This window comes from Zalophus californianus, chromosome 3 (genome assembly GCF_009762305.2).
Source record: "Zalophus californianus isolate mZalCal1 chromosome 3, mZalCal1.pri.v2, whole genome shotgun sequence".
NCBI lineage: Eukaryota > Metazoa > Chordata > Mammalia > Carnivora > Otariidae > Zalophus > Zalophus californianus.
In genome coordinates, this window is record NC_045597.1 from 45535616 (window position 1) to 45558135 (window position 22520).

At 38.5% G+C, this 22520-nt stretch overlaps 1 protein-coding gene across 4 annotated transcripts in view; it reads left to right on the forward strand.

Annotated features, from left to right (window-relative positions):
- Positions 1 to 22520, forward strand: part of DIAPH3 (diaphanous related formin 3) — a 484666-nt gene that overhangs the window by 337299 nt on the left and 124847 nt on the right. For all 4 annotated transcript variants that reach the window (XM_027591357.2, XM_027591359.2, XM_027591358.2 and 1 more), the window contains 2 exons: positions 16142 to 16237; positions 16726 to 16785. In XM_027591357.2, coding sequence (XP_027447158.1) covers positions 16142 to 16237; positions 16726 to 16785 — 156 coding nt within the window. The remainder of the gene's footprint in view (positions 1 to 16141; positions 16238 to 16725; positions 16786 to 22520) is intronic.

The window sequence follows — 22520 nt, forward strand, 5'->3', positions numbered from 1 at the left end:
AATACATTAAATGGTAACCAAAATTAGTGTCAAAGAACTTGAATGATGGAAGAATGCAACACTGAAGAAAGAAATCTTGCACTATTGGAGCTCGCCCGTAGACATGTAACTTTTCAGAAAAGTGATACACTAGTTTTTACTGTTTTTCATTCAGCAGGATTTATAAATACTAACAAGTTATATAGGAATCATATTGGCTATTTCCCTGGAAAGAAAAGTGACTGGGAACTGAGTGCTTTGAGATAGTGAGATCCTTTTATACATGTTTGCCTTTGACAGTTTCCTCTGCTTGAATAGGTGATACCATTCACTGAGATGAAAAATACAGGAGGAAGTGGAATTTGGGAGAAAGTGGTGATGAATTTCATTTTGTAGATGTTACCTTTGAGATATCTATAGGACACCCAAGTAACCTTGTCTCAGTGATTGGGTAGGGGTGAGGGTAACTCAAGCTAGTTTGCCTGAGACTTTCCCAGTGTTAGCGCTGCAAGTCCTTTGTTCTGGGAAACCCCTTAATCTTTGGCAAATGTGGATTGTTGGTCCCAGTAGTTGGGACTCAGGAGTAGAGCTTGTGCTATTGATAAAAACTTGAAGTTCTTAATATACAAAGCTGTGGGATTTAATAAACTGCTGATGGAGAGTGTGAGGAATGGTATATGTGTGGGACAAGGAAGAGGAGCCAAGAAAAGCTTGAGACGGAATCACCATGAGAATTGTAGGGAACAGAAATTCTGACATCATGGAGCCCAGGGAAGAGATCATTTCAAAGGAGAAGAGTTAGTCTACGTTGTCAAATGCTACCAAGAGATCATATAATAAAGAGAATGACAGTTGTCCCATTGACTTCAACTCAGAGGAGAGGTTTAGAGGGTTGATAAATGAATTTGGGAAGTGAGACTGAGATGTAAGAAGGGTAGTAACCAGAGGACATTTGGGGTCAAGAGAGGGCCAAGCATGTGTTTACATTTGTTTGAATGTAGTTGGGGAGATGAGAAAGGGAGGGAGATTGGGAAGGGTACTCAATTGAGCAAGGTCCTGAGGGCAGCAGGAACAGTGCAGAGGGTAAGGTAACAGTTCAGGTGGAGGAAATTGTGTTGGAAAGCAACAGGCTGTGCTATTGTGATGGGTGGGAAGGAGGAAAGGCTGGGTCCAGGTGTAGATACGATGGTAGATTTGATGTTAGGAAGTTAAGGGTATTTTCGTCAAGGGGTTTCTATTTTATATCTGAAATAGAGGAAGTCCTCTACCGAGGAAGGACAGTGGTTGGTTGAGAGGTGTGAAAAAAGTATGGAAGCATTGAAACAACCCCTGTCAGGGAGTGGGAGTGAGAGCCTCCTGGTGAAACATAGGAGGTGTGTTGGATAGCATTAAGAATTCAGTTGAGGTTGGCAACTGTGATTATGTACTGGTCCTGATTCTGCAGTATTATTTTTCACCAGGATTACTCAGCAGCTGATATATAGTTTCAAGAAGATAGAATTTGGGGTCCATTTATGTTTTACCAGGAGTCTGAAAAAGGACATCAATGGAAGAAGTAAGATATTGGCAGGTGAATCACGGTCAAAGCAATGAACTATAGAGTATTAGCAGACAAACAAGGAATGAAGACCGTGGGTCCAGGGCTTTGGAGATTTCCAGGGACACGTGACAGAACTTGTGAGAGAGGATATAAGAAGGGCAGGAGTCAGTAGAGTTTATATGAATTTAAGTTATTATTAATAAGATAGTTGTGGTTGGTGGCAAAGTTCAGTTATGGATGTGAGAATGGGTAATGGACCGTTAAAGAGAAAGGATTGGTCCCTGGAGATGAGGGAGTCAAAGAATTCATTTGCTGTTAGTTTAGTTGTTCATATGGGGTTGAATTCATGCAGGATAATGGCAGGACTTGGCCGGAGAAGGAAGATTGAATCAGATGACCAAGTCTATCTTGAATAGAGGGGAGACTAGTGCATAATTAGGTGGCATTGACTCAGAAGGAGGGCAGTGATATAACCAAATGGCATGTTTCTCAAAGCATTCTTTTTACATCTGGAAAAAGAAGTGATACTCTGATATAGTAGTAAAGTTGAGGGAGAAGACTACTCCCCTCTCTTCTACCTACACTCCTACATGCACATAGTGTATGAGAGGATGAGGGACATCAACTAGGAAGGGGCAGTGGAGATCATCTGTCCAGTTTCCAGGTAGAGGTGAAAGGAATGTTCACTGAAGACACTGAGGCAGTAGAAAAGTTGTTTATGCCAATAAATATTGAGGAAGTAAAGGCCAGGAAGAACTTAAATTTTGGCCAGTGGTGACCAAGAATGATAGTGGTAGTGGTTTAGCTGGCCTCAAGGTTTTAACCCAACTATAACAGTTACCCAGTGAATGGGTTATAGGGAGGGATCATGAAGCCACAGGCTGACTAGACTGATTTTAGTATTTCCAGATACTCCTGTTCCTAGGAGAATTGGAAGATGTCTCTGGCCTTTCTCTGTGGCCAGGGAGCCTTCTGTGACTGCATTCGTTTATGCCAGCTTCCAGAGAAAGGGAGCAGGCTTCTAGTGAATTGGGGGAAACCTAATCGGTGCTTGTTGGTTGAGTTACCAGCTACGAAAGCCACTGTCTGTCTGTACCTTGAGGCATTTCCTGAAACACCTCTAAGTACAACTCAGCTAAGCTAAAGATCTGAGTACTTCTCAGCCTGCAACACCTCTATACTAAGAAAAGTATATAATGGAAAGAATCAGAAAGATACTGGTTCAGACCTCCCCTCTGATACTTAGCCATGGTAGGGCTTTGGAAACATTACTTCACTTCCTTGAGCTTCAGTTTCCCTGGCTTTAAAATGAATGTGATAATAGTCACTTTGCAGGGTTGGAGTGAGAATGAAATCAGAAAATTTAGGTAAAATACTCTACACAGGCATTCATTCAAAGTGATGGTTCCTGGTATATCTTAATTCATATTTAGATTTTTTTTTCTTTTTCTCATGCATTTTCTAAATAAAATTGTGCTCAAACATACCTAATATCAGGTTTTATTTGGGGGCTTCCGTATTCATTTTGTCAGTTTTTTTGTAGTTGAGAGGAAAATCTTCCATTGTTCACTTGAAAGAGTTTAGCACGGTTTTTGTCTCCAGTTTCTTTGCAATTGTTAATGAGTTCATGGAAAGTTCAGTTGTCTCCCACTTTCTTTTCTTTTCTGTGTTATTTGCTTTCTCCGGAAGCATATATCAATTCTTTCCTCCCCACTTTCCTCTCATTCAGAGTTGCCTATTGTCTTTGCTGACTTCCTTTCTTTGAAAAGTATGTTGCTGTTACTCTGATTAGGATTTTTACATTTCTTCAGTGTGTAATATTAATGCTACACTTTTGCATCTGATTGGGGAAAGAATGGGGAGGAATACCGTATTTATGCAGAATAAATCTGTATTTCTTCTTCAAAATGAACTGAAAAAAGTAATACTTTGAGCCACAAATTCGTATTAGAAATGAACCGAGAACTCGAATCTAATAAACTTACTTTGGGCAAAGTTGGCTGCAGTGAGGCGGCATTTAAGAACATTCCCAGCACTCAAAATGCTAATATACAAATTTCCACTGTTTACTGGGTTATCCAGGGTCTTTTTTTTTTTAATTTTTTAAGGCATTTATTTATTTGACAGAGAGCGCACAAGCAGGGGTGGCGGCAGGCGGACGAAGGAGAAACAGGCTCCCTGTGGAGCTGGGAGCCAGATGTGGGGCTCCATCCCAGGACCCTGGGATCATGACGTGAGCTGAAGGCAGATGCTTAACCAACTGAGCCACCCAGGCGCCCCTCCATAGAGTCTTTTAAAGTGCAATTAAAACCTATCTTCGGAAATCTAAGTGCAAATATGAGCATCAAAGAATAACCCCTGCAGTCATTACTGGGCAGTCATAGTTATACCTCTCATCCACTGTCTCTACAGTAAGCAGTCTCATAGCACTCTGCTTTCTGTCTTGGGACATTTATCATACAGGTAGTCACAAATTTTGTGCTGAAATTGCCCTTGGACTGAAAGTCCCATGAGAACAAGGGCCGGAGCTGGTTTCAGTGGCTGCCACGTATTCCTTAGTGCTTCCGTGTGGGATTGACTTGAAACTGTAGTTGTATATTTCCAACGACTTCTTGGACAAAGCAGTTTGACTATTCTGCCAGCCCCTCCAAATCAATTCATCTAAAACCTAATTTATCATGTTCCACATAAAACCTGATTTTCACGTTCTCATTTTGGGTTAATGATACCACCAATTTCCCAGTCACCCAGGCTTGACACCTTCACACTATGCCGGCTTTAATCATGGTGAAGTACAATTTTGATTGTTTCACACCTTTCACAACCATTCTCTGGCAGTTCTTCAGCCTTGCATCCCAGCTCCCTGGGCCTCTCTTCCTGACCTTCTCTTTCCCCTCTTCCTGTGTGCGCCATATGTTGCTGTCAGCACTTGACCGCTGGGGCCCCGCTGGGCCCCGCTTGTTGTCCAGGTACACTCACTGAGAGCGGCCCCTCATGGCCTCGGGTCCATTTATCCCAGCTTCTCTGGAAAGAAATTCCTGTGAAATTCCTGTTGTCCCCTGGTTTACTTTCCCTTTTTTTTTTTGGATTCAGGGTATCGAATTAAACTTTCATTTTCTGCATCTGAAATCATTCCATTCTTTGTTCAAAACTTTGAGAAACAAAACCATGGAAAATATTTTTCAAATTCCTCATACAGTGAGAAAATATTAAGAAAATATTAAGTAAATATTAAAATCGCCTAGAAAATATTTAAATGAGTCTAAAACGTATCGTAGCATATTTTCATCAGAAAGTAAGCAATTGCCAAGCTTAAACACTGTCAGGCTTATTTCTCAGAGTAAAGTGAAGCTCTTGGGGGTAACAAGTGAAGCTTCTATTCAGAAGTAGTGATGTTATGCCATGTAATTAAACTTTTCCTACCTGGGTTCCTGTGTGATTAAAGGGTCATGGGTGTTCACTGTGTATGTCACATCTTGTTAAATGCCATTATCATTTTGCATCTACATATATATTTTAATAGATACATTATCTTTCCCTTGACAGTCTGTGTTTTTTGCAACCGAAGGCATCTGTTCAGCATCCAAGTCCCTATGTAATACACAAGGACAACTTTGGCAACATTATTTTTTTAAACCAGAGTCAATACTGGTCTTTAAATTTTGCTTTCTTCAGTAATTGCTAGAATAGGTCGCTGTGAACAAGCTAATCAGAGTTGGGCACTTGAGTACTTACATGGGAGACATTTTAACAAACATTTAGCACTGGAAGAATGATTAAGTAATGCCTTTCTCAGCACCATGTGGTAGAGTAATTGCTAAGCAAGAAGTCCAAAAGTATCCTCCACTTTATAGCTAATATCCGTGAGTGGTCATTGAAAGGTCTATATCCAGTGTCCTTATTGACCAAATAAGTGATTGACTTTTTTCACTTGGTATATTTTGGAGGTAGTCCGTATGAACAATTTAAATATGCTTCAGGGCACCTGGGTGGTTCAGTCAGTTAAGCGTCTGCCTTCGGCTCAGGTCGTGATCCTGGGGTCCTGGGATCGAGGCCTGTGTCAGGCTCCCTGCTCGATGGGAAGCCTGCTTCTCCCTCTCCCTCTGCCCCCCTACCCCCCGCTTGTGCTCTCTCTCTCTCTCTCGCTCTCTCAAAGAAACAAAATCTTTAAAATGAATAAATATGCTTCATTATATTTTCACCTCAATATATTTTAATATGTGACTATCATAGTTTATTTAGTCTGTCTCTTGCTGATGGGCATTTAGGTTGTTTCCAATCTCCTGATATTATAAAGTGTTATAATGAACATCCTTATACATATTACCTTGCACACATGTGAGTTATGAGTAGGATAATTTTTTTAGAAAAAGTTATTTCATCAAGTGGTATGTGCAGTTTTATTTCTGATAGATTACTAAATTGCATTCTAAAGAGGTTGTATTAGTTTTATATTTCTACCAACAATGTGTGGTGACCTGTTTTCTAGCCTATACCAATTATCCTCATTTTTTTATTGCCATACTGATAAGTGAAAGATGATCTCTCACTGATGTATTTGGAATAGCCTTAATTATGAATGAGATTGAGTATGATGTTCTCTGTATAAAAGCCTTGCTTATTTATTTTAATGATGGGTTTCCTGAGCATACCATTTGCCTATTTTGTTGTTGTTGTTGTTTTTTAATTGATTTTTTTTCTGAGTCATAATTTCTGTATTTCAAGAGAACCAGTCTTAAGGAATACCTGTGTTCTAAATTTTTTTTCTAGTTTCTCCTTTTATTGTTTGTGTAAACTTTGTTCTTTTTATTCGTTCAGTTTGCAGACATTTAGTGTAGTAAAATCTGTATGACATTTGCGTAGTTAGATTTTTCACAAGAAGATCTTTCCATTCCAGAAGTAATGAAAAATATACTTCTACATACTGTCTGCTGTACTTTGGCAATTTAATTTTTTAATGTTGAAATGTTTTATCTACTTAGAATTTATGTTGCTGTAAGTAGAGGAGTGGGAGACAGATAAAACATTGTCACCATAGTGGTTATTGAACTTTTTCTTATCCTCTACTGATTTGAAATGCCACATTTATCATAAATCATGAATTAAATTTTTGTGTGTATTTGATATGAATCCCCAAGGGCAGTATATGTTACACATTCTTTTCCAAGCTTATTTGACCACAGAACCACCCTCTCTTCCCCCACAACACACACACACACACACACACACACTGCTCCTCATGGGACTAGCATTCTGTGGTACACACTTTGGGAAACTCTTATCAAAATTTTGGCTTTTTAATATGGGATGTCTATTTAATACAGATAAGTTTTTGCTGTATTATTTTGAAATAGCACACTCATTCATTGATTATATGGTCACTTGTAAATCTTGTGCCTTAAGTATGTTGACATTCCAAAAATGGTGTGCCATTTTTATTTGAATGGAGAATTAAATGAGCACACAACTAATTTTCCTGTAATTTTGCCATATTTACATTAGTTTTAAAAATGAACTCTAATAAAAGATTTCAGAAGAAGATAGATTGGATATCTTCATGAGTTGAACTAAATGACTATGATGCCAGAATCATTTCCTTACATCAGAATCTAAATCGTAGGAATTGGGAAATTAAAAATTAATAACAATGCAATATGATTTGTCACAATATATTTATACTACCTTTTTTGCCTGGTTGTTTATATAATTAAAATAGAATCATACTTTATGCATGACATCCAGTATGGATTTTTTTTTTTTTTTTTTTTTGGGAGACTGGAGAGTTCATATGAGAAAAATACTTTATTTTACAAATACATTTTTAACTTTATTTACTATAACCTTATTTATTATAAGACATGAAATTATTTAGATTCTCATTTGCATACAATGTAATAAATAGTAGAATAATCACGGTTTATAATTCAAATGTACCTGTGAAATATGTTTTTACTCAAGCTTTGAAAATATAGCCTATATTTTATCCAGAGCAAATATACGAATGGCCCCATGGTCTGTGCTCAGAGTTATGAGATGATCGCCCAGGTCCAAGCATATTCAGGATAGCAAGAAATAGGTAGTAGCATGTGATTGCAGATGGAGCTGTCACAGCTCCAGTAGATACTCGGGATTGTCAGAAGTAGAGAGGTTATCAACTGTTCTATTTAAAAAAAAAATAAAAACAAAAACAGTAAAAACTTGTTCCCTTGTAGAAGATTCTATTTTTCTTCCTTCTAACTTACAAGAGGAAATATGTTGAGTTAGAGTTGTGCAAATAATGAAGAATAGTGGGAAAAAATAGGTTAAAATATTGTGTTTTCTTAAATATAAAATTCTACTTTGGTGGAGGCACTTAACTACGGTATAAAAGAGAACTGTTCTGATTATCATTTTATCAGTTAAATCCCAGTGAAAACTGGCTTTCTAACTCCCTTGACTCAAATTTTCAGTTTCACATCTAGATTAAGACAAGTTCAAAGACTTTAAGTTATTCCTGTCTTTTTGCTGTCTGGTTTAAGTCGTATTTTGAGCTTTGTTCTAGGTTAAAGACTGAACTGGGTTACCAAGTAAAGCACATACAATCTGGTTCCCAGAAGGTCTATAACCAGCAGCATAGAAAAATAATTCATGTAATTTTGTAAGGGCAACTGTCACTGTTTCTTTTAGAGGAGTTGGGTTAAACTGTGAGCCTGTGAAATTTGTGCATCAGCTGCACACTTGCAACACATCTTTGGAGAAGCTGAGCTTTTCTTCTGTAGCCCCACTCCCAGTTGCAGGTGGTTATCTTTCCATCTTTTACTGCTACTGAAACCCTATAAAATGTGGTGAGAGTTAATGAAGTTATGTAGGAGACAATGAGAAAGGGGAGCTCTCAAAGTGTGTGCACGGTAAACCCGTTGGAAAAACGGTCAGAGACTGAAAACACTCATTACTTCCTAAATTTCCCTTTACACGCTAGTTTGCCTTGTGGCTTACCCGCAGCACTCTTGTCACTGCACACATCTTCCTAAGAGAGCTCATGCTCTGCCAGCTCAAGATCAGTCTGCCAGCAAGGGCGATCAACTGAGGTGAAGCTCTTACTATGTGCCAGGCACCCTACTGGGCACGGCACACCACGTATGCCTTTTAATCCTCCAATAATGTGAGGCAGGTACTATTCTTATTTCCACATTAAAGTTGAGGGGAAAGAAAATGAGGGTTAGCAAGATTAAATAATTTGCCCAGAGTCACACTGGTGGCTAATTGGAAAGCCCGTATTTCAATCCAAGTCGTTTGAATTCAAAAAGTGTTTTCCCCTACGTTTGCGCTAAGCTTACGCTCTTTTCTACAGCTTCAAGTACTACCACTATGCTTCTCAGTTAAACCTATTAGTGTAACCAGTTCTCCTCCCTCTTGTTAAACCTGTGAAACCATCAGCCTTCTGAACACCTTTCATCACCTGCAGTTGGATGTCTCCTGAACATCTCAACACATCCAGACATGAGTTCCTCTCTAGGCGCAGCCCCCTTCCACCACCAAACAAGAACAATTCAGTACTTGTGAATAATATTAGTACATACCTAGTTAGCCAAGCTGGATACCTAGAAATTAACCTCGACTTTATTTTTTTAATACTCCCATCCATGCTCACCAAGATTTTTCTGTGCATTCTCTCTTGCATTTTCACCACCTTCCATTCCTTACTTGGGCCCTGCCATCACGTTTTGCCTGGATCTAAATCCTCAGACCCGCTCTCACCTTTTCCTTGCCCTCCATCTTGTCTCTCCTCAGAGTGTTCTTTCTAAAGCGGGAATTTAACCATGTTATGTCCTATCTTAAAATAATTTGATGACTCCCTTAAAGCTAAACCCCAAATTCCTCTGGCTTATTCAGTGCTTGGGGTGCTGGCCCCTCCCTGTGCCCTCAGCCCCTCCCAGCGCTGCCCCACCGGCACTCTGCTCTCCACTCCCATGCACATCTGGGTCTCCCATGTGTTTCATGACCCTCTGGAACCCCAACCTGTTCTGTGAGCGTGAGCAGGGCCTCCCCCTTCAGGAAGCCGTGACACGTAGAAAGCTCTTTGTTAAGTCTTAGGTATCCAGGAGGCCTTCTGGGACTGCAGTCCCTTTCCTTGTGCCCCATACCAGCTGCCCTTCCTGCCCTGGAGCTCTCCATCACACTACTCATCTTGTTGTGTTGTACCATTTATTACCTTTCCTCTTTCCCTTATCAGAGGAAAGCACGAGTAGGTCAAAAATCAACTTCTTCCTTTGTCTCTACCTACCTGGTCATCTTTTTCTGTCATGAGATCTTTCGTTGTCGTTACCTTATCAACATAATGTCTGCAAATTCCTAAATGAAATACGTTAAGCTCCTAGCATGATAAAATGTATTTTCCCCTCACTCCTCTCAACTTCCTTCCACTTCCTTCTACTTCCCAGAGGCAGCCACTTTAAATTCTTAGGATTTTTTTTCTGGTATTTATTTACCTCTTCTCTATTTCTAAATAATATGCTTAGACTATTGTTAATTTATTTTAGGCATTAGCGAGTTCCTGAGAAGTGAAGATTTAGTTCCCTTTTGCTTTCTCCCCACCTTGGACTCCCCTCCTTCACCCCTTCTCCACCCCTGCTGTCCTCACATTAAAATTGTATCACAATTGATAGTCAAAAAAATAGTGTTTATAATATCACAACTGTGGAAATATTCCTTACCCCTCCAGTTAGTATTCCATGGTTCTTTCCTGTTGGGCAACAATGTCATTTCTAGGTTTATACGGACAATTTTTTTTTTTTTTTTTAATTTGCTCAGTATTTGTGTACACCTGTCACAATTTTATCCAGACTCTCAGACGGGTCTGTGAAATAAGCAGCAGTCATTTGTGCAAATGGCTCAACACAGCAGGTTTGCTTTTAGTTCCTTGGCCACGGTTCTCTCCTTCACTCTAGCTTTCTCTCATGTGACCTGAACTGGCTGCTCTGGGCCTGGGACACAAGTGTCATCCTGGGCAATATTTTTGCCACTTTGCTATTTTGTCCCCTCCCCTCTCCTAGATCCCATGTTTGTTTCTTTTTCTTCTTACCTTTTTTGCCAAGGCACACCTTCCAGTAGCTTTGTCAGAATGAGCGCTCATAAGCTTTCATGTTCATTTTCTGTCCTCCTCTTAGAGGGAGTGTAACCATTTCTTCATCGGAAATCATTTCTCTTTAGAATTTGAAATCCATATCTTGTCTTCTGGAGCTCAGTGTTGCTTTTGAGAAATCCATTTCCATTCTGATTCTCCACTTTGTATGCAACCTATTTGGTTTGTTTTTAATGTTCTCGAGCCTTTTAGGATCTTCTCTGTATCTGTAGTTATTTCTACATTCCATGTTGTGCCTTGACTTGGGAAAGTAGAACAAAGGAAAGAATATACCTTACCATGTCACTGCCTTATCTTTTTTCTCCTACTGGTTCGTCAAGATGGCACCTCTCCTGAATCAGTCATATGTGCTTCCAGAGGACCATGTAAGGCAAGCACAAAGTCAACCCTCGTATTTCCAGGACCTTTCTCAGGGTCTGGCCCATAGTGCTGAATGAGTATCTTTTGTAATATAGAAATGACTTCTGAAAATAATACCAAAATTGTTGTCTGAACTTGAGGCCAGAATTTCCAGCTTACTTTCAGAAGTTATCAGGAGGTCCCTGCTAGCACCTTTTACTCATATGTCCAAAAGAATGCTCATTATCTTCAACATTTGTTCCCCAACAAATTGAATATTATTTTAAAACATTTTCATATTTTCTACTCCTTTAGTCATAGGCCCCTGAGACCTCAGGCTTGTCTAACTCCTCAGTAGGCCATCCTCTGCTTGTCTGCATGTCCTATTGATTCTGCTTTAAGGGTATCTCTTCCTTAGCGTGCTGTCCTCCATTTCCCTTGACACTGTACGATTTTTGTAAATACCATTTACTAATTAAACAAGGTGATGTCTTATTCAGATATAGCAAAGCTTTGAATATTACAGTTAGTCTATTGATTTAAAAGAGTTCATAGCAGGAGAGAGACTATAAATATTTTAAATATGAACTGACTTGTAGTTAGAGATATTGAATTCTAGTCTACAATTTAAAAATAGCTAATTTTTATTTCTCTTTGTAGAGGAATAATGTGTTAAAGTAATGTAAATATGAATTATTAAGTTTGTATTAGAATCATGTAAATATAAATCATTTCAATACTCGACTCTAGCTCACTTTTGTTTTTATTCATATCTTTTGCTTTTGTACCTGCTATTCCTTCTGCCAGGGATGCTGTTCTCTCTTTAGTCTTTGCCATGGCTAAATCCTGCTTATTTGTCAGGTCGTAATTCACCAGGAAACCTTTCATCTCCAGTACTTCATACGGATCCCTCCCATACCTGTCACACTGTTCTGCTTCTTAAGATCAGAAAACATGTCTTATTAATTCTTGGGCCCTGGGTATTTTTAGTGTCTAATAGTGTCCTGGCACATAGTACGCCCTCAGTAAACATATGGTGAATGAATATATTCTAAGCGCACTTTTAACATTTGGAATAACATCTCCATTATATGTCTTACCTTACACACTGGATTATTTAGAGACTATTTAGAGGGTCTGCTTCTGATAGGTACTTCATCAGTTTCCCTTAGAAATGATGATAATCAAAGACATAATAAAATACACTATAAAAGTCATTTAATTTATACTGTATCTGAAACAATACTTGAAACATAATAATCAAATATTTCATAAACTGCCTGTGGTGTGCTATGGAGTTCATTTATGAATTTATCTCCCTACATTTTGATATCACTTAGCAATTTACCAAGTGCGCTCACTTGTATTTTCTCATTTGATCCTCTCATTAACCCTAAACAGGTATTTTTTTCTATTACACTTGTCAGGAGCGATTTTGTAACGAGTCCGGTGTCACATAGGTTGTTAGTTGAGAGCTCAGACTAGAACGCGGGTCTTCTTACTTCCATAATGTGTTCTTCCCATTATGCACGTGGGAATGAAGGCCAAGAAAAGCCATCAGCTCTGGGGGACAAGAGCACAGAGGTTCCAGCTGGAGAGGGAAGGATGGAAGAGAAAAGACGTGTGAAGAAAGTTGCCTTTAGCTGAAGAACAGGTTTTGAAATTGAAAGAGATAAGATTGGAAACACAATTGGAATCAAGTGTCGGGGCAAGTGAGAGTTGGGACTTTATATTATGGGAAGTGAGAGATAATGGAAATTTGTGACTGGGAGACTGAAGATCATGGCTCTGCTTTTGAGCGGACCAGTGCTGTATGGGATGAATTCGAACTTGGGATTAACTCGACGCAGTGTGACTCCTGGCAACTAATGCGATATTTCAGGTGAAAAGTAATTCAATTCTCGACCGTGAACTTCAGGTTCAATCAGAAAGGGAAACAATCGATCCATTCTTGAGATACTGGGGAGTGTGCATGAACAGGGTTTGGCAACCAAATGGTTGTGTGAGACAAGGGAAGAGAGAGAAAACAGTGCTGCACTGTTTACGGCGGTGGGAAAGCGCTCCCACCGCTTCCCTGGCCCCCATCCCGCCTGTGGCCTTCATTCTCCTGCACGATTGATTACTCCTTCCTATTGGCCATGTGAGTGCCTCACTGGTTAGTTAGTCAACAGTTATTAATGAACACTTTCTGTGTGATACTGGCATTTTGCTAGGTATTAAGGATAAACGAAAGGCATGATCTCTGTCCTCAGTAAACTCAGTCTAGTGGCAGAAACTGTCAAGTAAATTATATTGTAAAGGATTTATTGCTGTGGCTACCCCAAGCCATTAGGACACAGAGGGGTACCCGGTTCAGCTCACATAGTTCAGGGAAGGATTCTCCTTTCTGTCTTGGAGAAGGAGTTAGCTTGGCGAAGAAAAGGGAAGGATGTTCTGTGTAAAGAAAGCAGCATGTTCAAGGGCATGAAACGGAGAACATGAGATAGGGGCATAAGTTGTTTAGTGAGCCTAAGTGTGTCAGCATCTATCTCCTGAGAACAATGGAATGAACCTACCAAATGATACCCTAATTATCATATTCAGATAACTTAACAGTGGCATAATATAATTATGTAATATCTAGTCCATTTTAAAATTTCCCCAATTATCCCAACAATAGCATTTATATGATATAGTCCAAGAGCTAATCAAAGCTTGCGTATTACAGTTAGTTGTCCTGTCTCTTGAATCTCCCTAATCTTTTCTTTCTTTCCCTTCATTCCTCCCTCTCTCTCTTGTTTTTCATAATTGATGGTCTTTAAGAACCCAAGCCAGTCACTTTACAGAATGTTCCTCACTTTGGATTTCTATTATAGTTTCCTCACATTTAGATTCAGGATAAATATTTTTGTGCAAAGTACTACACAGGTTGGTCCTGTCTCAGTGCACCCTTTCAGAAGGTGCTCGTCAGTGTGTACCATTACTGTCACATAGGATGTCAGATTTGCTTCTTTAGGTAAGGTGACATCTGCCAGATTTCTCCAAATGCTGTTCCCTGACAGCCTAATACCCAATAGTTTCTGCACTCATTGATGATTCCTGCCTCAATCCGTTCTTACTATGTGAATTGTAATATAGTAAATTGTATATCTCCCCCATATCTTTGACACCTATTGGTTGGCATTCTTCTATAAAGAAGAGCTTTCCCTTACCCCATATTTATATTTTTAATTTTTTAGTATCAGTATGGATGCATAAGTGTTTTTTACCCCCAATGTGTAATAATCCATCGAGTACTTTCTGATCTTCTGGTACATCAGTACATTCCTGGCTTTTTTCACACGTCTTGGTCTCAGCCCCATAATCAGATATTTCTCTAAGTACTCTGGTTCACATTAGTAATGGTATTTAGAAACCAAGATCTGGAGACCGGCGTGCCCATTGCTGCCACAGTTATTACTTCTGGGTTATTTTGGAAAGCTAGGAAAAGTGTTTTGGGTTTTGTTTTTTGTTTTTTTTTTTTTAACCCTTGTAAATGAAATCCAACACTTTATGGTTCTTTCTCTCCGCCTATTCCATATTTGTATTTCCTTTCCAGTAGCAAGTTTACCCGTCTGCTCAACCTTATAATACACACATAATGGTTTCAGATTCACTATGTCAATACCACTATCAACAGTAAACTTAATAATGAAAGTCCAAATTTTCTTTGTAGTTCTTTGGTTTTGTTTTTGTTTTTATTCCCTTGAAGTCTATGCCATTAATCTCGTGCTTGCTTTCTTAAAGTTGTAGATTTTTTAAATGTTGCCTTTTACTAATGAAATATATCCTCAACCTTGAATATCTGGCATTACTCACAGTCCTTTTTTTTTTTTTTTTTAAGTTAAGCTTGAGTGTAAATTTTCAAAGATATTTAGTTACTCATTAAGGTGTCTGAAATTTTTAATGTATTTTAATTAAAATAGCCGTCAAGCCACTTTAGAATTAAATTTATCTGTAAATTAACCTTCAGATACTCTACCTGTCATCCACCTTTTTTTTTTAATTACACCTACAAAGTTTAGTACTTTTCTACAAATATGAGATAGAACCAGATGGAAAGAGGCCGATACATATTTATATTTATATATCTGTTTATAAACTGTAAATGAGTTTGCCGTCTGTACTCTACTGCATTCATTTGTCATCTGTTCCCAATCAAGGGGATTGCGTCTCAATAAAAAGAAATAAAAAATCCAGAGGAAGTAGTTTTCTATCACTTTAGATGTAATTATGACAGCCATACAATTTCATAGAGAATCCTACAAATAACCTCTTTCTGAGGGACAAAAAGTGTATTTCCTTGAATTTGGGCTTGGGCCAGTAGTTTGAAGCTTCCCCCTTCCTTTGAATAATATTTAACATTGACAACTATAAATAACTATGAATATTACAAGATAATCTGTTCTTTGGAGAAAGGATTGGTTCTATAACCACATCCTCCATTAAATATATATATACACAGAATATCAATTTAAACTAATCATAATGGGATGAAAAATACTTTAGGTACTTGAGAGCGTCTTTTGGTTTATTTTTTCATTACAGAAGACAAACTTTTCGAACATTCTGTGAAAGTTTGTAGTGATTGTTCTGTGTCACTTAAAGTCGGGACGATTATCTTCTGATATGAAAAATCAGTTGTTGGGAGCATGTTCACAATAGTTAACCTGGAAATACAATTTTGTGCAAAAAGTTTAGGCAGCAGAGTCTCGGTAACAGCAACAAAAACATTCTCCCACACCTGGTCGATTTTAGAATAGAAGCTGATGCTTTGAAAATAACCCATTTCTACAAGGGAAATGTGATTTATGATAACCTGAGACACAGATATGACTAGAACCACATTCTATTTAAAGTTATTGTGCCACCATACTATAAAAAGCAGTTCTGTGAAGTGAATCACTGGAACCTGGTCCTCTTTAGTGGACAGTAACAGAGACACTAATGAGCCCGATTTCATTAAAAGATATTTGATTTATGAGAGTTAAAGTCCTATCTTATTTTGAAATTGCTGGTTTAGTCCTGGCGTCTGATCTTTCTTCCCCTACCATCACCATCACCATTGCCAGTTTCTGTGTATGCTTTGACATTGCTATGGTAACCCTGAGGGCTGATGGAATTCCCTGCATCTCTTTTCACAGAGGGTGATGAGACAGGAGTGATGGATAGTCTGCTGGAGGCTTTGCAGTCGGGGGCTGCCTTCCGCGACCGCAGAAAAAGGACACCAAAACCAAAAGGTGAACATTATAGTTGTTTCATGTTACTTTCTAGGGAACTATCACAAAGAACAACCGTTTTTCTTTTTTCCTTTTAATTCTTTTCAAGTCATGTGTCAAGAATGTAGTGCTCTGGGCAACAACTCTTCAGAAGTTTCCTGAGTTTGCTTAATCCTTCCCTTGCCGTGACAGATGTCAGAGAGAGAAGCATTCCAGTTGGCCGATGTCAGTAGCACATTAACAGACCAAAGCACTGAACCTAGAAAATCCTGATTAGTGTGACAAGTCTCATCTAAAGAACCATATGCACCTTATCCCAGTGGAGTTTACAGTAGCATAACTAAATGGGAAGTAAAAGTCATAACATCATTGCTTCAAGTATTTCAGGGTGTTGAAGCATTGCTTGGGTCCAGACATATTTAACCTTTGAAAACAGTCTAATACTGTTAACACTTCTTGAGGTGAACAGACCTCTGTATTAATTTTCTCTCTCTCTTTTTTTTTAACAGATATTCGGCAGAGTCTCAGTCCCATGGCTCAGAGGCCTGTTCTGAAAGTTTGTAACCATGGTAATAAACCATATTCATAAATTGCACATTCTTCTTATCTACTTTTATCCTGTTGATCTATTATTTTAATAGGCTGCTGTGAAGGTTCTCAAGTTTAGTTATAACTATAGGAGTAGAAATGTGTGGATGTACCTATTGCCCTGAGATTGTATATTCATAATATTCCATGCTTATATTATTGCCTTGAGGTAGTATCTAAGGTTCTTCTTTCAGGTCTCAGATGAATTTTTAAAATTATTATTCGAAATTATCTCAGACATTTTTGATCAGTGTTGCCCAATGTATCCTTTCAAAAACAGTTTGCTCTCAAAGTAGTATTTTACATAGTGGACTTGCTTTACATCAAGATACGACTTGAAGTAGTGAAGCTGTTAAACTATTTTACTCTACCATATTTGCCAGTACAGTTTGAAATACTGTGACCAGCATTTTGGCAAAATCATTAATACAGATGAGTTTCATGTGCTCTTATCGTGGAAGGATGTAGTAGGATCACTAAAAAGGTGAGTTAACTGAGTTTCTGATATTTATCTGAGATTGACTGCTTTCAGAAATCCCTAACCAGCGCCTGCACAGCCACCTGCATGGCACCCTCCTCTCTTCAAGGTGCCGATTCATGCTGACTGAGTTTTATTTACGTTGGTTCCCTTTCTCTCACTGTTACGAATTATGGGGTTCTGCTTACCTTCCATAGTCATAAGCAAATTTATCAATTGCCATTGTCATTTATTCAGAGTGAGAGTGTCATCAAAGTTTGCCAGATTTATAAATGGAAAAATACTTGACAGATTTTCATTCAAGGGTTGTTTTGGATATGGAGGAGTTAAGTTCTGGAAGTGTTAATGTGTGGCTAAGTACAGACATTTGTGTCAAATTTCTAGGGTAGCCAAAAAAAAAAAAAAAAAAAAATATGAGGTGAATAAGAAAAAGAAGTGAATGTGGGTACTTAATCTTAATAGATGGGTAGATGTTTATTGCTCAAGGTAAAAATGTTTAAATAGATCTTTGTAGTCTTTTCAACAGTATGTTTTTGTTATTGTTTGGCCTTTCCCTACTTTAACAGCAGAAAAGAGGAACGGTAGTATGTCACAGATACTCATTGTGGATAATTAAGTACTTTCTAACTTTGGGTTTATGATTTGGAGATCCTGTGACATAGTAAATAATGGCAAAAGGTTAGAGAATAGAGCTATCCTGGACCTAGAGATTATTTTGTTTTGTAGATGAATAAATGGAAATTCAGAGAAGCTGCAAACCCTCCCAAAAGTACAGAGCTAGTTAGTGACACAAATATAACCATAATGCAGTTCTGATTCCCATCACATTTCTTTTTTTGATTACACATGGGTACTTTGAATTATTTTTTATTAGTAACAAAGTATATAAAATAATGCAGCCCCCATTGTGTGTCATTTAAGACCCACAGCCAACACAGTGATCATGAAACGATTATAGTGGCATACATATGTCCATGCTATGCTTAATTTAGGTATTATGTAGAGGAAGATTATTTAAGATAATTTTCTGTACTGGCATTAGGGAACCCAGTCCTGTTCTGCCTGTAATGTCAGTAAAGTGTCCAGTCTACAAAAGTTCATGTATGATTACTTATAAATTGTGGTTATTTTGGTCCACTGCAGATGAACCTTGCATTTCTGTCTTGACTCAGGTTGATATATACTATCTGAAGTTGTAAGGCTATTGTGATAATTAAACTAATAGGTTGTACAGCAAGCCAAAAGAGATATCAAGTTCAAATTCTTTTCTAATATAAATGTAGTGGATTACAGTGTTTTTGACACTTATTTTCTATCAATATATCTGTTGTGTTTTCCTTTTATATTTCTAACCAAGTGGGGAAAAATTCAAATGACCAGTTAATCTTTAAGAACTCTGTATATAAAGATAGATTTATTAGATTAGATGTTGAAAAGTACAGAATTTGTTTAAGGAAAATATTGTCATTGAAACAAGGATCATGATTATTATTAGGAAAAGATGATATTTCAGAGTATTTTGTAATCTTGCTATTCTAAAAATTGCTTTTTGTTTTGAAAATGCTAACCCTCCAACTCAAGTGAACTATGTGAATGAACTGTAACTTGAGGGGCACCTGGGTGGCTCAGTTGGTTAAGCGTCTGCCTTCGGCTCAGGTCATGGTCCCAGGGTCCTGGGATCGAGCCCCGCATTGAGCTCTCTGCTCCGCAGGAAGCCTGCTTCTCCCTCTCCCACTCCCCCTGCTTGTGTTCCCTCTCTCGCTGTCTCTCTCTCTCTCTCTCTCTCTCTCTCTCTCTCTCTCTGTCAGTTAAATAAATAAATAAAATCTTTAAAAAAAAATGTAACTTGAACCTATTTTACTTTTTAATCTGGCTTTGATGTACTTAAACTAATGTCTGACATTTTCTATATGCTTATAGTGGTTCATATTATCTCGTAACCTTTTTTTTTTTTTGAAGACTTACAAGATTTTCTACAATTATTTTAAACTAAGTAAAATAATTTAAGTATTAATAATAATCTAATATCTACTGAGTTATTTGGCTTACTAAATACCAAGCACCATGCAGAATTTTTATACATATCATCCTATTTCATCTTCACAATAATCCTGTCAGATAGTATTTTTATCTCCATTTCATTGTTGAAAATAACTAAAGATTAAACAGGTCTGGTAGTTTGCTTATGGTCCTGTGCCAAGTTTTGAACTTGAGCTGACTTCTGATTCCAAGTTCTTAATCTCTCCGCCATGTTGTACTCTGAATACACAGCTTGAATCAGCATCTGTTCCTTTCAACATCCTTGTGCTATAAGCAATCTATGTACCCCTTTTTTTTTTTTTTCTCTTCTTGACATAAGGGTGACCTACTGAGATACATCCTTTCAGAGGTTTTCTAGCCTGTGGTGTATCTTATCTCTTGTTCCCAGATTTAACCACTAGGTAGCACTCTTTTCCAAGAATATGTCATCTTCTGGAATTATGACCACTTTTTATTTCTTTTAATATACTCTGTATTAGGGATGCCTTGGTGGCTCAGTTAGTTAAGTATCTGCCTTTGGCTCAGGTCATGATCCCAGGGTCCTGGGTTGAGTCCCGTGTCGGGCTCTTTGCTCAGCGGGGAGCCTGCTTCTCCCTCAGCCTGCCCCTCCCCCTCCTTGTGCTCACTCACTCGCTCTCTCTGACAAATAAATAAAATCTTTAAAAAAAATAAAAATTAAAAATAAACTCTGTATTAAAACATCTATATTAATTTTAGCCAACCATGGAACATATAGATTGTATAGATTATAAGTACAGATTTAGATTATACCCACAGATACAAATGTAGTTGCAAACATAGATCATCTTTTATTTCAGAATTAGAAGCTCCTGGTAGAGTATCTTCAGACCTTGGAGCTAAAATGTCCCAGTATATATTTTGGCAAAAGATGACCTCAAGCGTTCTAACTGCTATGGACTTCAGAAGCACAGAAATTATACATGCTCCGTAATCCAGCCCTTATGCTGTGCTCCAAACCTCTGCCAAAAATACTTTGGTTAAAACCATTGGTCGTTTTGGGACGCCTGGGTGGCTCAGTCGGTTAAGCATCTGCCTTCGGCTCAGGTCATGATCCCGGGGTCCTGGGATCGAGTCCTGCATCTGGCTCCTTGCTCAGCAGGGAGCCTGCTTCTCCCTCTGCTTGTGCTCTCTCTCTCTCTGACAAATGAATAAATAAAAAATCTTTAAAAAAAAAAAAAGCAAAAAACCATTGGTTGTTTTATCTTTTGCTTTGCCTTTTACAGCCTCAGCAGAAACTAAATGCCCAGTATTTTTCCTCCCTAAACCTTTATTCGTTCATTAATTTAGCAAAATTGATTAAGCACTTACTAGGCATTGAAAATATAGAGATACTCCCTAAGCGTTCATCATCTAGTTGGGACAGATGAGTACAATTCCCATACATTTGGTTAATGCCAGCATAGAGGCAACACACAAAGTTTTGGGAATACCTGCAGGTGTGGAAGACCAATCCAGACCTTGTGAGGACAATCCAGACTTGACTTCTAGAAGGACCCTGAAATCCAGGCTGAATTTTGAGGGATGAGTAGAAGTGAGGCCAAAAGGCCAAGGGCAAGGGTGAGCCAAGGAAGAGCAACAGCATGTGTGCGCTTTCTCAGAGCATCTCCAGTGGACCCCAGTCTGTAAAACTGTATGTTCTAGTAACCCCAATGGCTTTACCATTTTGCAGCAGTCATTTCCTATACAGTATTCAGTGTCTGCCCCACTAGTCATGGGCCCCATCAGGTGGGGACAAAGGGATAAAAGATATTTGATTTATATGCTGCTGTAACCTCAGCACTTAGTTGCATTGGTGCCTGACACATGGATGTTTAGTAAGAACGTGTTGAATGAACAGACATGTTTATGTTTAGGTTTGAAATGGAACAATTAATGTACTATCCTGAGCAAAATCAGGTCGCTGGATGTCACCCAAATAAAGTGGGATTTAATATGCTAATTGCTAAAGCTCCAGCTGTGAACACTGTTAACCCCCTCTCATCTCCTCCCTAAAATGTTATCTGTCAACGGAAGGAGCTATTTGATCATCAGTGGTCTGTGCTTCAAAAGGTGTTATATCAACTAGGGAGGATGCGGTTCAATCTTGATTGGATTATTCACTCTTTAGAAGTGGAGGGTTGCTTATTAATTAGATTTCTTTCCCTTGCTTAATCAAGCAGAGTTTAACAACAGTAAATAAAACAAAGGAAAGCTTCTGCTAATGAGTACAGGGCATTATCTTGTGTCTTTACTCAACACAGTGCATTCCAAATATGAAGATTTTCTATAGTCTGTGGAAAATAGTAAGATTTCCTTTTAAGTCAAGGTAATCAAAATATTTATTAACGTGTTTTTATAAAGATCGTACCATATTTAGGTGTTAGTGAATCATATGGTCTGGTTAAAAATAAAGGACCAAATAGGAAAGAAATATGTGGAGAGTCTGATGCCAGACCCAGAAATTGGACTGTTGAGGTTTTTAAGCAGGAAAATGACAGGTCTGAGCAGGTTTTCTGGTACTGAAGTGACAAAGTAGGAGAGTGGAAAGAATCAAAAGGACTTCATAGCCACCCTAGATGTCGGACATGGATTGGCCGCAAGGGATGGGGAGTGAATAAAAGAGCTTTTTAAAGTTTGAGGGAAGAAGCCAGGTCTAGAGCTGTGGGTTAAGAGACCGCCCCCCCCCCCCCCCCCCCCCGCCCTAGAGAATTGCTAATGCTACTTAAGCTAATGAGTTCTCTAAAGGAAAATCTTTAAATCTAGAGGTTGGCAAATCAAGGGCTACACCTCAGGAACGGACAAAGGTGGGTAACGAAGTGAACGAACAAGAGGCAGAAGAAAGATGAAGAAATCGGGGAGAATCCATGATAGTCGAGCCAACATTAAGAAGGTGGAAAGGAGACTCTCAAGGACTTAGTTTCCTCATTTTCTCTCTTTTGTTTGCTTCTTTGTTTCTACAACTCGGTGGTATACCACTGAGTGACTAGTGCTTTTCAGAATACCTTACTTCCTACGCTCTTCCACGACATCTCTTCCTCTGCACACTGTAGACGCTTATGTGTTCCCAACAAAGGTTTCACAAATATGAACGGTGTAGCCACACCTTGTGGTACATCTGCCTGCAATTTGATTACATCTTCATTAGAAGGTTCTCTTTTCATTAAGTACTACAGTGGGGTTTTTTTTCCAGTTAAATGG